Source organism: Hyperolius riggenbachi, chromosome 1 (genome assembly GCF_040937935.1).
Source record: "Hyperolius riggenbachi isolate aHypRig1 chromosome 1, aHypRig1.pri, whole genome shotgun sequence".
Lineage (NCBI taxonomy): Eukaryota > Metazoa > Chordata > Amphibia > Anura > Hyperoliidae > Hyperolius > Hyperolius riggenbachi.
In genome coordinates this window covers 322988617-323008027 of record NC_090646.1, presented here as the reverse complement: position 1 = coordinate 323008027, position 19411 = coordinate 322988617, and the positions used below count along the sequence as shown (strand labels likewise).

Genomic DNA, 19411 nt, shown 5'->3' with positions numbered 1-19411 from the left:
CCTAATTACAGACTCAGCACCCATTGTACCCAGTGCATCAATTTGCATACATAGGGTGTGCAGTACCTTCTTGTAAATATAGTATTGTGTTTCTTTTCCAAGTATAGACATTCTGCCCAAACACTTGAGAGAATGTATATCATCCTAAATGGGATTTAGAGGACAAGGCCAGATTATCAAATGGTTAACTGATACCATATCCTCTCAACTTTACAGACAATATGTGCGTGACTATGTTGTTGGGACCATGGGATTAAAACCAACTGGAAGACTGTGTAATGTTCCCAAAGTAAGAGGTCTTCGATCATGCAGGTAACAAGATGCCTCTTGCATAATCTAATTTACTGTACAACTATGATTTTAAAATATTTTTTATAAAGCTTAATTCATACACAAGACACAATTAGGGGAAAAAAATAGATTTTTAAATGATGGACCTCACTTTGTTTTAGAGGAAAGCTGATCGATACTATTCTGGACTGGGAAGACTCTTTGCCTGAGAGGGATTTGAACCTAGCAGATGAAGCCTGTAGGTAATGAGAACAGATATTTTTAATTTCATGTCTTATTTGCAAGTGCCAGCATTTTAAACCGGTGTTTTTTTTTTTTTTTTTTAGAAAAGCAGATCTAGCCATCACGCTTGGAACATCACTGCAGATTAAACCAAGTGGGAATCTTCCTCTTCTCACTAAGCGTAAAGGTGGAAAATTAGTCATTGTAAACCTTCAGCCAACCAAGCATGTGAGTTTTTAACTGAGCTTTTCACGTATGGGCTATTCTCAAGGCCACCATGGATGTCTCTTTGGCATGTGCCATGTGGCAGCAGCTTTATGAGGGCCTTGGCTACTTGTCTATATCTACTTTTTTTACCCTGTAGCTTCCTGCAATTCTGACTTTTCTAATACAGTAGCAGTGTTCTCCCCAGAATTATTTTCCAGCCGGGTGGCATGGAAAAGTAGCCGGGTGGTGAAGTAAGGTCACACTGTTTGCTACTGGGTGAGGAAGTAAACTAATACTGAGGGCAGAAGGAGAGTTACGCTGGGTCGGGAGAGGTTGGCACCAAGCTGGGTGGAGAGGGGGACATCTCATTTGGGAAAGAGTAACATTGTGAACGCTCCCACAATGCTGCAGGCAGCACATTGGCGAATTTAAACAAATCACAACTGCAGTATTATTGCTACCATAAAGTATCATTGTCATAGCACTTTGCTGATCACTGGCGATCAGCAAAGCGCTGGAAAACCCCCTTAAAAGCATTCCAGTGTGAATGGGGCCTTGGTGCCATAGCCCTATCATCACATGCATGACTGACAATGACCAGATAACATTCACCGTGCATGCTAAGTACATGACTCCTGCTGCTGGACATGCACTAGGAGCCAGAGAAGAGTGCTTACTAGCTGATCACACAGGCAGCACCAGGGGTGGTGAGAACCCCAGAAAGGACTTAGTAAAAGCTATGCTAATTTTAAGCACAGTGATTTGTGAGCATATAAGTTAGATTGTCTTATTATAATGCTAAGTACACACAATGCAATTTTCTGTCAGAATGACAGTCGAATCGATTATTTCTGACAGGTCTGATCTGATTTGCGATCATTTTTCTGATTCATTTTGTATAGACGTGATTAGAAAAGCGATTGGGAATCAGATCAGACGTGTTGGAAATAATAGATTGGACCGTCAATCAGAGAAAATTGCATTGTTGTGAACTAAGCAAAACAGCTGAGACCAGGCAGGCTAAACTGAACATTTAGCCATCCATGTGCAGATTCTGAAAGCTGGAGAATCAGGGGTTAATTTAAACTAGGGAAAGACATTTGGTGTTAGATTACAAAGGTTTGTGTAGTGAGATAGGAGGCTGAGTGAATGTCATGTACCAGGCTTCTCTTGCAGCTGGCTGTAAACTGCTCCTTATGGGCTGGTTCAGACGGACGCTTGCGCAGCGTTTAGCGCAAGCGTTCGGAACGTCGTGGTAAAAGCTCCCATTCAAGTGAATGGGAGCGTTTACACCGATCTTTTGCACGCTTTTACCCGAACGCGGCATCCGGGTCCCGATTTTCGTTCGAGCTGCCCCTGGAAGCGACATGTAGCTTCCAGGGAGCAGCCAACCGCGACGGCTAATGTTCCCCTAGGGGGGAAAAAAACCGCGACGCATCAGAACGCGACCGAAGGCTACTGAAAGCCTGACCGTGCAGCAGCCGCAACGCCCCCAGACGCGACGCCACGCAGACGTCCGTCTGAACCAGCCCTATATCTCTCATGACACATCCCCGGCAGTGTTTAAATGGGGTATATTTTAACCACTTTACCCCCAGCGGTACGAATTTCTCCGCCCCTTTTTTCCCTCCTAAAAAACCAGGGACGGAGAAATCCGTACCTTCCGCTGTCCGCGCACCCGCCGCTCGTGCGCGCGCACCCGCCGCTCGTGCACGCCGCCGCCCGCTCGCCCGGAGATCAATGAACGGGAAAATCCATTCCCGTTCGTTGATCTAGCCCCCGCAATGATCTGCTGCTTCTTTCAGAAACAGCGAGATCATTGTGCGTCTCCCAGCCTCCTACTGCTTCCTGTAAGCGTCCTTCCGGACGCTTACAGGTCGCATGTAAACACTCTGTGGCCATCTTGTGGCCAAATAGTAAACTACACCCTAAAAGCATTTTACATATACAAACATTACATTTACACAATAAATTAACTCATTACCTCCCACACTCCCCAATTTTTTTTTTTTTTTTGTAATTAAAAAAAAAAAAAAAAATGCAATAAAAAAAACAACATAAATAGTTACCTTAGGGACTGAACTTTTTAAATATTTATGTCAACAGGGTATAACACTGTTACTTTATAAACTGCGGGCTTGTAATTAGGGATGGATGCATACTGAAAAAAATGCACCTTTATTTCCAAATAAAATATTGTCGCCAAACATTGTGATAGGGACATAATTTAAATGGTTTTATAACCGGGACAAATGGGTTAATACATTTCATGGGTTTTAATTACAGTAGCAAGCTTTATTTAAAAACTATAATGGCCGAAAACTGAAAAATAATAATTTTTTTCCCACATTTTTTCCTATTTCCCCATTAAAACACATTTAGAATAAAATAATTCTTGGCATAATGTCCCACCTAAAGAAAGCCTAATTGGTGGCAAAAAAAACAAGATATAGTTCATTTCATTGGGATAAGTAATAATAAAGTTATAGACGAATGAATGGAAGGAGCGCTGAAAGGTGAAAATTGCTCTGGTGGTCAGGGGGTAAAACCCCTCAGTGGTGAAGTGGTTAAGTGTTGTAAATTCTCAATGCTTGAACAATTTGGAGTAAATAAACAATTTGATTTGTTAATGAGCGGCCCATAGACACATTAAAGCTTATCTGATGAATGGAAGGGAGGGGGAGAGGAAGGGGCTTTGTGCTTCTGCACTGACAGGGCGAGGAGGAGGAGAGCGTCTGCCATTCCAGTGGCCCGGGAAATAACTTACTCACCAGAAGGAATAGAGCCATGCAAGTCAGTCTCTGGCTCTGCTCCCTTAGTGTACGCCCCGCCCTCCAGCTCCTTCAAAGCTCCCGCGGTCACACTCCTCTGCTCTGTGCTGTTACGAGCTTTCCCCGCCCCTCTTCCACGCTGCTGATAGGAAGAAGCTGAGGAGGAGGGGGAGATCATGTCTCTGACTGACAGCAGTGGGCTGTCTGCGTTGACACAGCCGCTGCCCGCTGAACTGAATGGAGAAGTGAAGAAGATCAAAGACCTTCAGCCAGCCGTGGTGTGAAGAAACGCGGAAAAGCCGCCGCATGGCCGCAGGATGAGGCGGCTGTTTCTGCGGCTGGCATAGCGGAATGCGGAAAACCGCCGCGTCTGATGCGGCGGTTTGCGCGCACAGGCCTGCTACTGACGGTCTGACCAGGCGCGGGGAGGCCACCGCATGTGCAGATAGCGGTGCGTCTCACCCCGCGTGCAGGCCAGCTGAGACATTGCAATACGTGACTGGTGTGGCTGGGACTGATAGTCGCAATCTGTACTGTTTCCGCCCGCCTCTGGGATCAATCTGGTGTATATGTTGGGGAGTCCTATCCGGGTTAGAGGTCCATCACTCCTCAATCCACAATCATCCAGGTAAAGAAATCAATCCCGGCAGAACTCGACCATTTAAAGTGCATGTGAGTGCTTTTATTGCATCTTAATGGCAGCTGTACATCAGCATCACAACAGCATGACGTTTCGGGCAAAGGCCCTTTATCAAATGCTGAAGTTCACAAACTATTACAAGACATATATAGGATTTCAAAAAAACACACGCCCTCTTAGGGGGTGGGCACTATCCTTAAAGTTACATGATCTCTTATTAGGGGAAAGACAGCAATCAACTATTAGAACGGGTTATAAAAAGCATCTCAGACTGAAGTCCTCATTTAACCCTCCTGGTGACTGGGTCCCCAGCCTGTCCATCCAGTAGGCCTCCCTCCTTAAAAGGGCATTCCTTTGATCTATCCCTTCTCGACTCTGTATCACCTCCAAAATCTGCCATCTTATCTGCGTTACTCCATGGCGTAGCTCAACAAAGTGGCGCGCCAGCGGTGAATCTTTTTTCTTTTGTACATCTCCTTCTCTCGCTCTAGGGGGATTCTGTATGGTACTTTTATGCTCATTGAGCCTAGTTTTTATGTCTCGTGTGGTCTGGCCCACATAGGCCAGACCACATGGGCATTTAATGAGATATACTACCCCCTTGGTGTCACAGGTGGCATAATGTTTAAGTGGGATAGAAACCCCTGAGCTTGGGTGGCGTACTTCAGAGCCTTTAATAATGCTATTGCAATGCTGGCAACTGAGACAAGGAAATGTCCCTATTTTTACTGGATCCAAGAACCTCTGTGTTTTAATCCCTGTGCGGCCAATATCTGCCCGTACTAGGTGATCTTTCAGTGACTTGCCGCGTCTGTACACAAATCTCGGTGGATTCTTACATATATGGACAAGCTGGGGATCACTCTCTATGACCGGCCAAAACTTATATACGGCATCACGTAGGAGTTTAGATTCACTACAATAAGTAGTGATAAAATTTACTTCCTTGGACTCCGTGTCTATCTACTTTATACTCCCTTAATGACTTTCTGTCCAATCTCAATACCTCTGCTGTGATTTCATTACATCTTTTCTCACTGTAGCCACGCCTGACAAAATCTTGAGTGAGGAGCCGTGCCTGCTCAAGGTATAAATCATCAGTGGAAGTGATCCTCCTGGCTCTGATAAATTGACTTTTGGGGAGACCCTGAACGAGGGGGCGTGAGTGGCAACTATCTGCCGACAGAAAAGAGTTCTTGTCGGTCTTTTTCCTATATAGGTTAGTTACCACTCCATCCCCCTCCCTCATGATCTCCACATCCAAAAAATGCATCTTATGCACATAATATTCCATCTTAAATTTCAACGTTGAGTGCCTCTGGTTAAGGTCATCATAAAACCGGCATAGCTCCTCCTCACTCCCACTCGAGAATAAATCATCTATAAATCTGCAGTACCCATGGATGTATCCCGGGGTATCCCAGATTTATAGATGATTTATTCTCTTGTTGGAGTGGGAGTGAGGAGGAGCTATGCCGGTTTTATGATGACCTTAACCAGAGGCACTCAACGTTGAAATTTAAGATGGAATATGATGTGCATAAGATGCATTTTTTGGATGTGGAGATCATGAGGGAGGGGGATGGAGTGGTAACTAACCTATATAGGAAAAAGACCGACAAGAACTCTTTTCTGTCGGCAGATAGTTGCCACCCACGCCCCCTCGTTCAGGGTCTCCCCAAAAGTCAATTTATCAGAGCCAGGAGGATCACTTCCACTGATGATTTATACCTTGAGCAGGCACGGCTCCTCACTCAAGATTTTGTCAGGCGTGGCTACAGTGAGAAAAGATGTAATGAAATCACAGCAGAGGTATTGAGATTGGACAGAAAGTCATTAAGGGAGTATAAAGTAGAAACAGACACGGAGTCCAAGGAAGTAAATTTTATCACTACTTATTGTAAATTTTATCGCTACTTTTTGTAGTGAATCTAAACTCCTACGTGATGCCGTATATAAGTTTTGGCCGGTCATAGAGAGTGATCCCCAGCTTGTCCATATATGTAAGAATCCACCGAGATTTGTGTACAGACGCGGCAAGTCACTGAAAGATCACCTAGTATGGGCAGATATTGGCCGCACAGGGATTAAAACACAGAGGTTCTTGGGTCCAGTAAAAATAGGGACATTTCCTTGTCTCAGTTGCCAGCATTGCAATAGCATTATTAAAGGCTCTGAAGTACGCCACCCAAGTTTAGGGGTTTCTATCCCACTTAAACATTATGCCACCTGTGACACCAAGGGGGTAGTATATCTCATTAAATGCCCATGTGGTCTGGCCTATGTGGGCCAGACCACACGAGACATAAAAACTAGGCTCAATGAGCATAAAAGTACCATACAGAATCCCCCTAGAGCGAGAGAAGGAGATGTACAAAAGAAAAAAGATTCACCGCTGGCGCGCCACTTTGTTGAGCTACGCCATGGAGTAACGCAGATAAGATGGCAGATTTTGGAGGTGATACAGAGTCGAGAAGGGATAGATCAAAGGAATGCCCTTTTAAGGAGGGAGGCCTACTGGATGGACAGGCTGGGGACCCAGTCACCAGGAGGGTTAAATGAGGACTTCAGTCTGAGATGCTTTTTATAACCCGTTCTAATAGTTGATTGCTGTCTTTCCCCTAATAAGAGATCATGTAACTTTAAGGATAGTGCCCACCCCCTAAGAGGGCGTGTGTTTTTTTGAAATCCTATATATGTCTTGTAATAGTTTGTGAACTTCAGCATTTGATAAAGGGCCTTTGCCCGAAACGTCATGCTGTTGTGATGCTGATGTACAGCTGCCATTAAGATGCAATAAAAGCACTCACATGCACTTTAAAGGGTCGAGTTCTGCCGGGATTGATTTCTTTACCTGGGACTGATAGTCCACACAGGTTCAGAATGACGTGCGCGCACGCTGAGAGGCAGAGTTTATATGACAGCCAGAAGAAGGTCAGCTGACCAAGCTGACATCTCCACCACTTTTCATTGGTCCAGCACTTAGGGTGGCGCTGGAGAGCGCTATAGTATATATACTGGGTGCTGGTCATTCTCTGGTTGTCTGTCGTTGCGATCACTACGTGGTAGCACTCAGGCCTTGTCTGTTTCTGTGTTCTAGCATAGTTTCCAAAGGTGTTGACATCAAGGAGCTCACACCTTAGCATTAGGAATATTGAATTGTATTATTTGTTATGACCTTCTGCCTGCCTGACTATTCCTCTGAACTCTGATTTTGTACCTTGCCATTTCTGATATCCTGTTGCCAATCTCTGCTTGTTCCTGGACTCTGTACCTGCCTCCTGATTCTGTACCTCGTTATTCTGATTCTCCGTTGCCTGACCCTGCCAGTTATTGGATTCCGTATCTGCCTTCTGATTCTGTATTTTATCTGTCTGTGTGTTGACGACCTGGCTTGGCCGACCTCGAGAACTAGCCTTACTGTTAGAGGCAGTTCCCAGATCTGTTAGTGACACCCGCTCATTGGTGTCACTCACGCTCTGTCCTTCCTACATTCTGCTTAGCTCCTCCCCCGGCAGAGTCTAGGCTTACGGAAGGAACATTCTTCTGTGCAGTATTCCTTACTGCCTCTGTACCTACTCCTTAAGTACAGTCTACTGTGTTACTGTTACACCCAATCACTCACTTGTTATCTCAGGTGTCCAGAGGTTAGTAGATATATCTGATTATCGTTGATACTGCAGATCACCAATAATCGGGTATATTCTGTATTCTCGGTGATACTGCAGTTCACCGGTAATCAGACCCTCTCTGTGTTACACCGATTGTTACACGTGGAAGGAGGCTATAAATAACGTTCGGGCGGTAAAAGCATTTACCCGGGCGGCCCGCCCACTTAAATGGCTCTAGGGAGAACACTGAGTAGAATCCCTTTATAGTAAACTTCAAGGGAACTGGCCAAGTTTACTATACCAGAAGTTCACTATATAAGAATTTGTCATACGGCGTACTGTATACTCATACAGGCTCGTGGTTGGGACCTGGGGACTGAGTTTACTATAGCCAGAGATTTACTTTACCAGAGCTTACTATAATGACTCTACTGTGTGTTATGAAAATATGTATGAGTTTGTTTATAGCACAGCTAGTTAGTAACTGTACATTATATGCTTATTTTCCGGTTTCCTTTTTTTTTTTTTTTAATTGTAGTATCCAATTCACATGCATGCTTATGCTGCCAGCCTGAGGCTTGAAATGATTGAATCTAAATCAAAATACAGGGAATATGTGGAGGATTTTTTCCTTTTGAGTATTTTAATTAGTGATTTATTGTTCAGCAATACCATAATAAATGAAGTGTTTGTATTACATTGAACTTCTTGTATGGCATGTTAGCTCTTTTTTTCTTTTGTTCTTTTGATTATTCTTTGCCTTGGAATTGTATTAGTACTTTTTCCACTATTTGTGCTTCTGGTATGTACCATAGGTATGCCTTGTTAAAGTTCATTAAATCAGTTTTTCAGAATCTGAGCTGGGGTTTGTCATCCAAAAGTAGAGAAACAAACAAGTATGAATAGTGTCCATCCTTCTGCATGCTCCCAGCAGCCAGTAAGTGAGGGAAAATATCAGATCATGTACTACAAAATCCAAGTTTGTGGGTTTGTTTGTTGGGGGGGGAGATGCAATGTTGGTATAGGTGATAGGTTTGCTGCAGTTGCAATTTCTTTAAACTGTATGTTCCTAGGAAGTTTTAAACAAGTACATGCGCCTTAAGAACGCATGCTACAATCCCGGGGCTTGCGCTCCTCCGGTTACCTCACGCTCCTCCATTTACTTTGCTCTGAACTGATATACTATAGAGAATCAACACCAAGGATGGGCAAATGAGGGTTAATTGACTGGCATAAAGTGCCAACAAGTTGATTTAAAAAAAGTTGCATGCTTTTTCTCCCAATTAGTATTTAATTTTTTTTTCATGCTTTTGGGGTGCAGAACCTTAGCAACACATTGTAGTAGATAAAATTTTATAGAACATCTTCAACAAAGTAAAATGGACTATTTCAAATTATACTGTAGAGGAGAATCTGGAATTAATAAAAAAAAGAAAACAAGACACCGAGTCCTTGATTAATTAGTATGTATGTTCAAATGGGAGGACATAAAACATTAAAAAAAAAAATGTAATGGAGCATACTCACAAACCAGGGCTACCCTTAAAGTGTACCAGAGACGGTAACCGGAAGGACGGAGTGGGATGTATCTGTGCTCATGGGGCTGGAGAAAGCCCCGGGTAGGTATCAAATCTTTTTACGCTGACATCTCTGGTTTCCTTTTAAAGGAAACCTAAACTGATAGGGATGTGGATGTTTCCTTTTAAACAATACCAGTTGCCTGGCAGTCCTGCTGATCTCTTTGGCTGCAGTAGTAAGTGGATCACACACCTGAAACAAGCATGCAGCTAATCCAGTCTGACTTCAGTCAGAGCACCTGATCTGCATGCTTGTTCAGGGGCTGTGGCTGAAAGTATTGGAGACACAAGATCAACCTGAGAGTCAGGCAACTGGTATTATTTTAAAAGGAAAAATACATATCCTTCTCAGTTTAGGTTCCCTTTAAGCAACCCACACTAGGCTGTGGCTGGAAAGCAGGTACCCTCCTCTGTTTGTCTCTCTCCCTTCTGGACTTATGGAAATCGGCATTATCTGCAGCGCTGACCATCTTTTGCAGCATGGAGCACTTATGATGGCGTAGCACACAGACGCTGTGGCTTTACGCTCCCCTAATAGGTGTTAAGCAGTTTTGTTGTGTTACACAATAACAGTAAAGTGCTTCAGTAATTTCACTGTGCTACACAATGACAATCAAGTGTTTGAGTCTGAATAGAAGGCAGCACTTATAAAGATTACGCAACAAGTTCATGGTAAACCAGAACTCCTAGGAGTGTGTAAGGGGCTACCAAAGGACCAAAAAGCCCTCTTACCAGAATGTTGTGCAAAACAAGTTTACTTTCTTAAAACAGAAGGTGTTTGTGATTATTCAGATTGGAGTGAGCATATATCTCCCACGATGCATCACTGCTGAATATGAAAATTATCCTTTGTTGTCCTTGTAAGCTGACCACACCTCCTTAAAACCGCTGGAATGCAATGTTAAGCTTGTTAATTGTACAGAGTTTATTTTACAGTACATAATATACATAGTACAGTAGATAATAGTATAGTACAGAGTCTAGTTTATAGAGCACAGTTGTCAAATGTAGGGAGGAATGTGGCCCTACATGCCATTTTCGGTGGCCCTTGAAAGCTTTCAATGTCCATCATTGGAAGCAGCAATAGAACAGCAGCACACGCTTTCCAATCCAGAGAAGCACACTGGTGACAGTGATTAAAACATTGCCCGTTTTTTGAATCTGGGTGCAGCAATAACCTAATGACTCAAACCCCCAACACCCCTGTTAACTGGTAAAACTACCAGTTTTACTACTCACCTTACCCTCCGACAACCGTGAAATATTTACCTGCTCCAGCAATGCGTTATTTCTTCTATTTGTTCTGGCAGTCACCTGCTCTATGCTGTGACATGCCTTAGGGGCCAGAGGTATGGAGCATAGAGAGTGCGTCTTTCAGGAAGACCAGAGGAGACCCAAAGCAGCACTGGAACAGGTAAATATTAAATTGCTCCACTGCACTACTCTGCAAAATGTATAATACCTACCTACCTATGTATACTATCCACATATTATTCTTTCCTGATATAAATCGGAGAAAACACATGTAATTCACATTTTTCATTTAAGCCTCTAGGGGTGACAAAATCTAATTTCCTTTATCACCCCTCTTCTCTGCAGAGCAGCATTTTTTCCCTATTGTCTCCTTGTCTAAGAGGAAGGACAGTATCCAAAAGCATCCATCTCAGTTGTGCCACAGAATGACCAGCGTCATTGAAATGTCTGGCCACTGGAACATTCTGTTTCTCCGGAATCTCCCGAAAATCAGTTATGCTCCATTTATGTTACTGGATGCAAACCTTTACATTGCTAGTGATCTTTGCCATATACACCACACGGACATTTAAGCGCATAAACCGCTAACACATTGCAATTTATAGCATTTGTTAACGTTTTAGCAGCCACATAAAGTAAATCTTTGTACCTGCAGGGCTTATTTTTTTTTTTTTTCCTGCTGCTGGGGAAGTGTACCCTTCTATTCCCCCCATCTCATTCCACAGCTATCCTCATCCTTCAGGCCAATACTAACATCGCTACTTAAAGGGGCAGTTTAGTGAAAATTATTATTTTCTATTAATCACATATCAGTTATTTAATAAGGAGGGCATACGTTTCTCCGTAGACCTTGTGTTAAAAAAGTAGATGATAACACTATTTCTGCTTTTTAAGACAGACGAGCTGCATCATTGGCATACTAAGTAACGGACTTTACTGATAGTAGCAGATATTCCAGCTGATTTATAACGGCTGGCTCACTCACTACAGAGAGCCGTGCTGTTCTCACATGTAACTAGCTAAGTAAATAGATAAAACCGGCTGCTAATTACTTGCTAGTTACTTAGCAGCCTGTTTGTTTATTTACTTAGCTAGTTACATGTGAGAACAGCACGGCTCTCTGTAGTGAGTGAGCCAACCGTTATAAATCAGCTGTAATGTCTGCTACTATCAGTGAAGTCAGTCGTTTAGTATGCTAATGATGCAGCTCAGCTGTCTTAAAAAGCAGAAATAAGAGTTATCGTCTACTTTTTTTTTAACAAGGTCTATGGAGAAACGTATACTCTCCTTATTAAATAACTGCTATGTGATTAATGGAAAATAATAATTTTCACTAAACTGCCCCTTTAACCTATCCCTCTCCACTGGTATATTTCTGTACTTTCTCAAAAAGGCTGTTGTAACACCATTACTTTAAAAAAATCTGTAGATCCCACTGCACTCTCCAACTACCGCCCCTGTGTCACTTTTCCAATTTGAACTCAGATTACTTGAATGCCATATACATGCTGAACTAAAGCCATTACTTATCTGCTAACTCTGTTTGATCAGTTCCAGTCCGACTTTCCCTCTAACCAGTCCACAGAACCAGCTCTTACTAAAGTGGCCAGTCATCTTCTTAAAGTCAAATCCAAAGGCCATTATTCCATACTCGTGCTTCTTGATCTGTCATAAGTGTTTGATACTGTTGACCATACCTTACTCCTACAGATACTTTTATCTGTAGGCATAAAAGGCCTCACTCTCCTGGATACCTTCCTAGCTCTCCGGAAGGTCTTTCACAATCTCTTACTCAGATCTGATCTCCTCTCTGTCTGTGGGGGTACTTCAAGGCCCTGTCTTTGGCCCCCTCTTTTCCATGTACATGCACGGTCTTGGCAACTTAATCACCTCCTTTGGTTTTTCAATACCACGTACATGCAGATGACATACAACTGTACGTATCAGCCCCAAACCTTAAAGGATTACTGAAGTGAGAAGAATATGGAGACTGATCTATTTCAAACTCTCTTAACCCTAACCTACAAAACTCTTCACAATCTCTCTCTCACCTGTACGTCTTCTCACTAGTTTCCAGATATGAACCTGACCATGATCTCAGATTTGCACATGAACTTCTTTTGTCCTCTAGAATCACCTCCTTGCATTCGCATGTACGAGATTTCGCACACATGCTTCTCCCCTCCTCTGGAATCCCCTGCCACAACACATCCATCAACACCTAAGTCACTCTTTAAACACTCCCTTAAAACTCACTTTTTCCGACAAGCATATGCTCTCTTAGGCCATTCCCACGTTGACCTCTGGCCAAGTTGTACTCTTTACTAGATAAACTAAAAACACACTGCGTCTAGGTATGAATATTGTATACTACCCCACCTCTTGTCATTTTCCTCCCTCCCCCCTTTTCTTTTAGATTGTAAGCTGGCAAGGGCAGGGCTCTAGCCTTTTTTGTTTCTTGGAATTTCTTATACCTTTTTTTTTTTTTCTTTTTTTAAATCAATGTTACAGTATTTTTCGAACTAGAAGACGCTCCGGACCATAAGGCGCACCTAAGTTTAGAGTCCAAAAAAGAAAATATTCTAAATCTGGTACATCCATGGTGCAGGGGCGTCTTATGGACCTTCTCCCCCCAATTATGTCCCCCTTGTGCCCACCTTGTACCTCTTGTGTCCTCTATCCCCCGTCCATGTCTGCCTCCCTGTCTGCTCCCTTGTGACTTCATACCTCTCTGTCCTTGTCCCTCCTGTCCTCCAATTTCCCCTTTCCTATGCCTGGTCTCTGGTCCTGTCCATCCATGTCTGCCGTCCCTGTGTCCTCGTCCCTACTGTCCTCCGACGTCCCGTGTCCCCCTTCCTTTGCCTTGTCTCTGTCCCCTTGTGTGCTTTGTCCATGTCTGCCCACTTGTGTCTTCCGTCCACGTCCCTCCTGAACTCCGATATCCCGTGTCCCACTTCCTATGGCAGTCTCCATCCTGATGTGCATGTATACCTAGCAGCTGCGCGCTTACCTCCGATAACATGAGGAAGGCTTTCGGAGCAAACTACCAATCAGGCAGGGGGAGCTGCCCCAGACCCCCAAACACAGCCCTCACTGCTCCCTGCCTTGTCCCACCCTCAAGACCGTTGGGTCCTATTAAATAGGGAGCAGTGAGGGCTGTGATTGGCGATCTGGAGCAGCATCCCCCGCCTGATTGGTAGTTTTCTACAAAAGCCTTCTTCATTACATCGGAGTCAAGCGCACAGCTGCTAGGTATGTAGGCGCATCAGGATAAAGACGGACATAGGAAGGCGGACACGGGACATTGGAGGACAGTCATGATGAGGACACAGGAGCAGAAGACATGGGGGGCAGACATGGACAGAGCACAAAGGGAGATATAGACAAGGCAAAGGAATGGGGACATCTGAGGGCTGGAGGAATGAGGACACAGGGACGGAAGACACAAGGAACAGATGCAGTAAGGCAGACACTGATGGAGGACACGGGGGACAGACATGGATGGAGGACACGAGACACTGATTCCCCCTCCCCCCCCCCCCTCCCCCCCCCATTTTAGGGAAGAAAAAGTGCATCCTATAGTCTGAAAAATATGGTATCTTTATCACTGTAATTACCAATTCTGTATTTTGTACGAATTCTTTATTTTGTGTATTGTACCCCATGTTTGTTTTTTTACATAGTGCAGCACAATGGAATATGTTGGCGCTTTATAAGTCAATAATACGTTGTTTAATCATACCTATGTCTCTGTTCAACTTTCTTGGGCTTTCCCCTCCCATCTCATTCCTACAATACTCTTTAGCTGAGTACTATGCTATCCAATTATGTGCTGGATTGTTCCTTCCCCATATTTCTGCACTCCCAGTACAAAAGGGTCTTCCTAGCTTCCTCTCCTACCAAAAAAGTTTAGCGAGTGGCTCTGTTGTTGCATAATTCCTTCCCAATGGTGGTCGAGCATGTAAAACCTGATGGTCAGGGATGGTATTTAATTATCTTAGGAATGCTTGAACCTAAGTGTTTTTTTTGGTTAACTCCTATTCTCATCCCTCCAAGTGGTAATGGCGTTCTTTGCCTGTAGGATTCTACAGCTCACTTATGATGATTAGTAATTGATCAGAGATTTCAACCTAACTTTTAATTCCTATTTAGACTCCTATTGACCTCGTAGTGACAACTTATTTAAACGCCAACGAGCGACCCTGCCAACTTCTCTATACTCCCTGGCAGTGGTGGACTTGTGGAGGGAACATAATGGTGCTACCAGGAGTTATTCCTACTACTCTCACAGATCCTATTTGCGCATTAATGTTGCCTTCACCAACTCCTCCAATGTTGTTAATCTCTTTTACGAACATGCCCTCTGTGCATGGTCAGACCATGCCATGGTAATGGCTGTGTAGGAGCCAGAAAGTACCTTAAATGGTCTTGGAGGCTCAACAAATTACTCCTGTTGAGTCCCAAAATCTTAGCAAAGGTGTCATCCTCCTTATCCAATTTCTTTTCCCTGAATGTCACGCATGGAGTCTCCAAGGCGACCTTGTGGTTTACCTACAAGGCCTACATTAGGGGTAAATTTATTAAGCTGGCTTCTCATCTTAAGAAGGAGCAGAATGAGACTCTACACAACCTACAGCTCCCCTGCCTGGTTATAGAGCATCAGCATGTTCCTTGACTGTATCTTCTGAAAATGATTAAGGATATTCTAGCTCATATTGACCTTATCCTTTCACACCAGGCTGAGAAGGCTTACTGCTGGACCCTTTCTAAAGGGGCCCATACACCTAACGATTTTCACACCGATATACGGCCGTTTCGATCACAGTGATCGAATCGGCTGTGAAATCGCCGCGCACACCGCTGACAGAACGATCGATTTCCGTCTGAAATCGATCCCAGTCGACTCCCGTGCGGAAGATTTTACTCGATCGCCGGCGGGTCGGGAGTGCGTCGATAGCGGTGTTCGAATGACCGACGCAATACAGCGGGTATACATTACCTGTTCCGGCCGGCGCGAGTCCCCTGGCTGTCTTATTTCCGCGCTGGGTTCCGGACAGGCTGCAGGAAGTTTAAACAGTAGAGCACCCTCTACTGTTTAAACTTCCCCTGGACAGGAAGTTCAGTAGCTGCAGGAACGGCCTGGAGCGGAGAAGAAGACAGCGGGGACCAGGGGAATCACGCCGGCCGGAGCAGGTAATGTATGCAGGGGGGCGACAGCTCCACAGATTGTGATCGGTTTCAGGCTGAAATCGATTCACAATCTGTTTGCAGTAAAGGTGGCCATACGATCCCTCTCTGATCAGATTCGATCAGAGAAGGATCTATCTTTTGGTCGAATCTGATGGCAAATCGACCAGTGTATGGCCACCTTAAGTGTCACAAATGAATGAACAAGCCAGATAGATGGCTGGCTGCCCATCTAAGGAGTCAACGCAAATCAATGCTGTCAGAAAGATCAAGCAGGTGGATGGAAGAGTTTCTATCAACCCTAACCTGGTTCAAAAAAGATTTCTAGATTATTCTAAATTGTATTCCCAGCCCACACCCTCCACCAGTATTTGTTTATTCTTGGCTAAGCTCCCTCTACCCTACATTAGGTTTACAAAAGGCTTTTATTAAAGGTAAAGGCAAACCGAGTCATCAACAGAGCATAGTGCAATTTAAAACAATTGAAATGACATAAACTTAGCCAACAGTTACTTACAGTATGATTGGATGACAATCAAATGGTAAAATGTACCAAAACACTAATCTATTTTACTCCACAGTACAAGAAAAAGGAAAAACATTTCTGAAACATTGGTACAAAATGCAGTAGACCTATTATTAGGCAGAAGAAGAATTAAACTTCTATGTAGACCAGTTGGACCATCGTGTTTGAAAGTTATCATAAGTAGAGGAGATAATGCTGGCCAGTCTATCAGTTTTCATAATAAGATCTAACCTTTGTTCAAATTGTAAGAACGGAAAAGTAGGTTGCTTCCCATTAAATGCAATGACCCATTGGGCAGCTAACAGGCAAGCACAATAAAAGCGTCTGAGGGATCTAGGGATAACAGGAGCATTAGCATATAGCAGAGCTTGGGCAGGGGAACAGGAAACCATTATTTAAGTGATATTGTGAAACAAAGACCAAACTTTAGTCCAGAAGGATTGAGCAACCATACAATTCCAAAAGATATGAGTTAGTGTACCCGATCCCCCACAACCCCTAAACAACACAATGGAGAGTGGGTGGGGAAAATCTTGTGACGTTTAACCGGAGTATTATACCATCTCATCATCAATTTAAGAGCGGTTTCCCTTAAACAGGGGGTTGGGGAGGATTTCTGTATTCTATCATAAATGAGTGCCCATTGATTTTCGGTAAGAACCATTCCCAACTCCGCCTCCCAATCCCGGGTGTATTTATTTTTGGTGTCCGTGTTAGCTATAATCAAATCCTCTTTGCACAATTTATCATAGAGGGAGGGGGAATCAACCCTTTCTGCCAAGGTCCTTGAGCGCAAAAAAGGCCTACTCTGCAGATAACGAAAAATTCTGATCCAGGGATATCCTTGGTAAATCTAAGCTGTTTAAAGGAGACAAAAATATCAGCGATCCAAAATTTATTAGCATAGTGTATATAATTTGTCCCCCACCAATCAAATGAGCCTGGGTCGTCAAAGGCGGGGGGAAATCTGGGTTACCGATCAAGGGAATGGTGGAGATCCCTGGGGGGGATTGCCCAAACCTGTGCCACCACAGAGGTATCCCATGTGAAACAACTTTGTTATATTTAAAGAGGGGTTTACAAAGATTTTTATTAGAGTATAGTAAGGAATGGAGGTTGTAAGGGTCTATAGAATCCCTCTCAAAAGCTACCCAGAGAGGGGGTTCCAATGAAGAATGCCAGCAAATCAACTGGTCAAACTGGGAGGCTAGATAATACAGCCAAAGGTCAGGTAACCCCCCCCCCCCCCCTAAATATTTAGGCCTTTGTAAAAATGTGTGACTTACCCGAGGGGGACGTCTGTCCCAGATAAACTTTATGATCTGGCCCTGAACTGAAGTTAAGAGCAATCTAGAGAAAGGTATTAGAAGAGGATGGAAAAAAAATAGACGCCTTGGCAAGAAGGGTCATCTTACAAGCCACCATACGACCAGGGCCGGATTTCTGGGAAGGTCACAGAGGCCACGGCCTAGGGCGATAAAAATCAGCAGGGCGCAGGACTTGGAGAGATTAGAGGTCACATGTCAAAGTAAATCACCTCTCCTGCTTTGCTCTGGTCTGCCTGAATTCCAGAGATCCCTGCATCTCTCTTACTTGTGCAAAGTGTGTGTTATGGCAGTCAGCATCTGCTGTCACCTGTATGATGAGGGGACAAACAATCTGCTGTGAGAAGAAAAATATATGGGCTCAAGTAGCAGAACTCTTGAGTTCCGATTAGTTTTTTTCATTCAGCACGCATTCACGGGCAGGAATTGGCAGCTCTCCCCCTCCCTGACTGATGTTGGTTTATTACTAGTAGTTCAGTGCTGTTAAAGACCTCAGATCTGTTTAATTTATGGCTTTAGAGAATGACAACAACATTCTTTGTGCTACAGTTTAACTCTTTCCTGGCATTTTTTTGCCAGCAAAGTACTGTGTTGACCATCAGTGAAAGCAGGATGTTTTGAAACAGAATGACAACTGTTACATTTATTTATATTTACAAAACAATCAATGCATCTCCTGCTGACTGTATATATAGCTGAGTGCCTAACATCTTGTATACAGTAACACAGTCTGAAGACGGCTCATTAACCAAAGGCTCACTGTTTTTCTTTTGGTTAGCCAATAAAAAGTGTTAATCTGTTACAAAACTTCCTGCTGGCTGATTTTAAGATCTGTCTTAAGTGCTAAATTGTCACTGTGTAAAGTACACCTGAGCTTATGCTGGGTACACACAATGCAATTTTCTGACAGCTTTACTGTCAGATCGACTATTTCCAACATGTCCGACCTGCTTTCCAATCAATTTTCTGAATGATTTGTCATAGAAGTGAACAGCAAATTGATCGAAAAATTGAAATTAGATCAGACATGATGGAAATAATCAACCTGGCAGTAAATCTGTCAGAAAATTGCATTATGTGTACCTAGCATTACACTACATCTATGCCAGTGTGTGTAGTGTCGGATCCTACTTACCTGTTCTCTGTTTTGGATGAGCTTCTCTGCATTGTGCTACACTGTCCCCTATTTGTGGCTCTGACGGCAGCAAGTAGCACAGAGGACAAAGAAGCAGCGCTGTCCACTGGGGCTCATTGTGATTATGCACTCCTGTATGCATGTGCACAGGAGCCGAGGGAGTCTTATGGGTATGTTTACTTGACAAGTGCTGCTGAGTGCTCATACATGAGCATCATTTTTGAAGTATGCAAGCCCAGAACACTATCGCCTGCTGTGCATGCAGACAGGAGCACGAAATTACAAGGAGTAGACAGAGCATGCACTGCTTCTTTGTTGAACGGGGCAGTTGAACGGGGCAAAGCAGCAAAACAGAGGGGATCCCGTTCAAACTAGTCAGAGTTGGACAGAATGGGGGGGGGGGGGGCTGTTGGTGACAGCCGGCCTAGGGTGCTGGAAAGTACAAATCCGGCCCTGCATACGACCAGACCAGGAGATTTTAAATGTAAGCCATTCCTTCAGGGTTCCGAGAAACAAGGTAATCAAAGGGGGGAAATTATGCTTGAATAAAGTCTCATACGTGGATGTTAGTTTTATTCCAAAATAGGGAATAGAATCTAAAGACCAATCAAAGGGGAAATTAGCTTGGTATACTTTATAGACAGCTTGGGGGGAAGTTAATTGGC

The 19411-nt window shown here is 43.8% G+C and overlaps 1 protein-coding gene across 1 annotated transcript in view; it reads left to right on the top strand.

Annotated features, from left to right (window-relative positions):
* The first annotated feature begins 218 nt into the window (after nt 1-218).
* The window catches only part of SIRT6 (sirtuin 6), a 62946-nt gene continuing 43753 nt past the window's right edge, over nt 219-19411 (top strand). The window contains exons 1-3 of the mRNA XM_068233856.1: nt 219-312; nt 453-533; nt 618-741. Of these exons, the coding sequence (XP_068089957.1) occupies nt 248-312; nt 453-533; nt 618-741 (270 nt within the window). The 5' untranslated portion in view covers nt 219-247. The remainder of the gene's footprint in view (nt 313-452; nt 534-617; nt 742-19411) is intronic.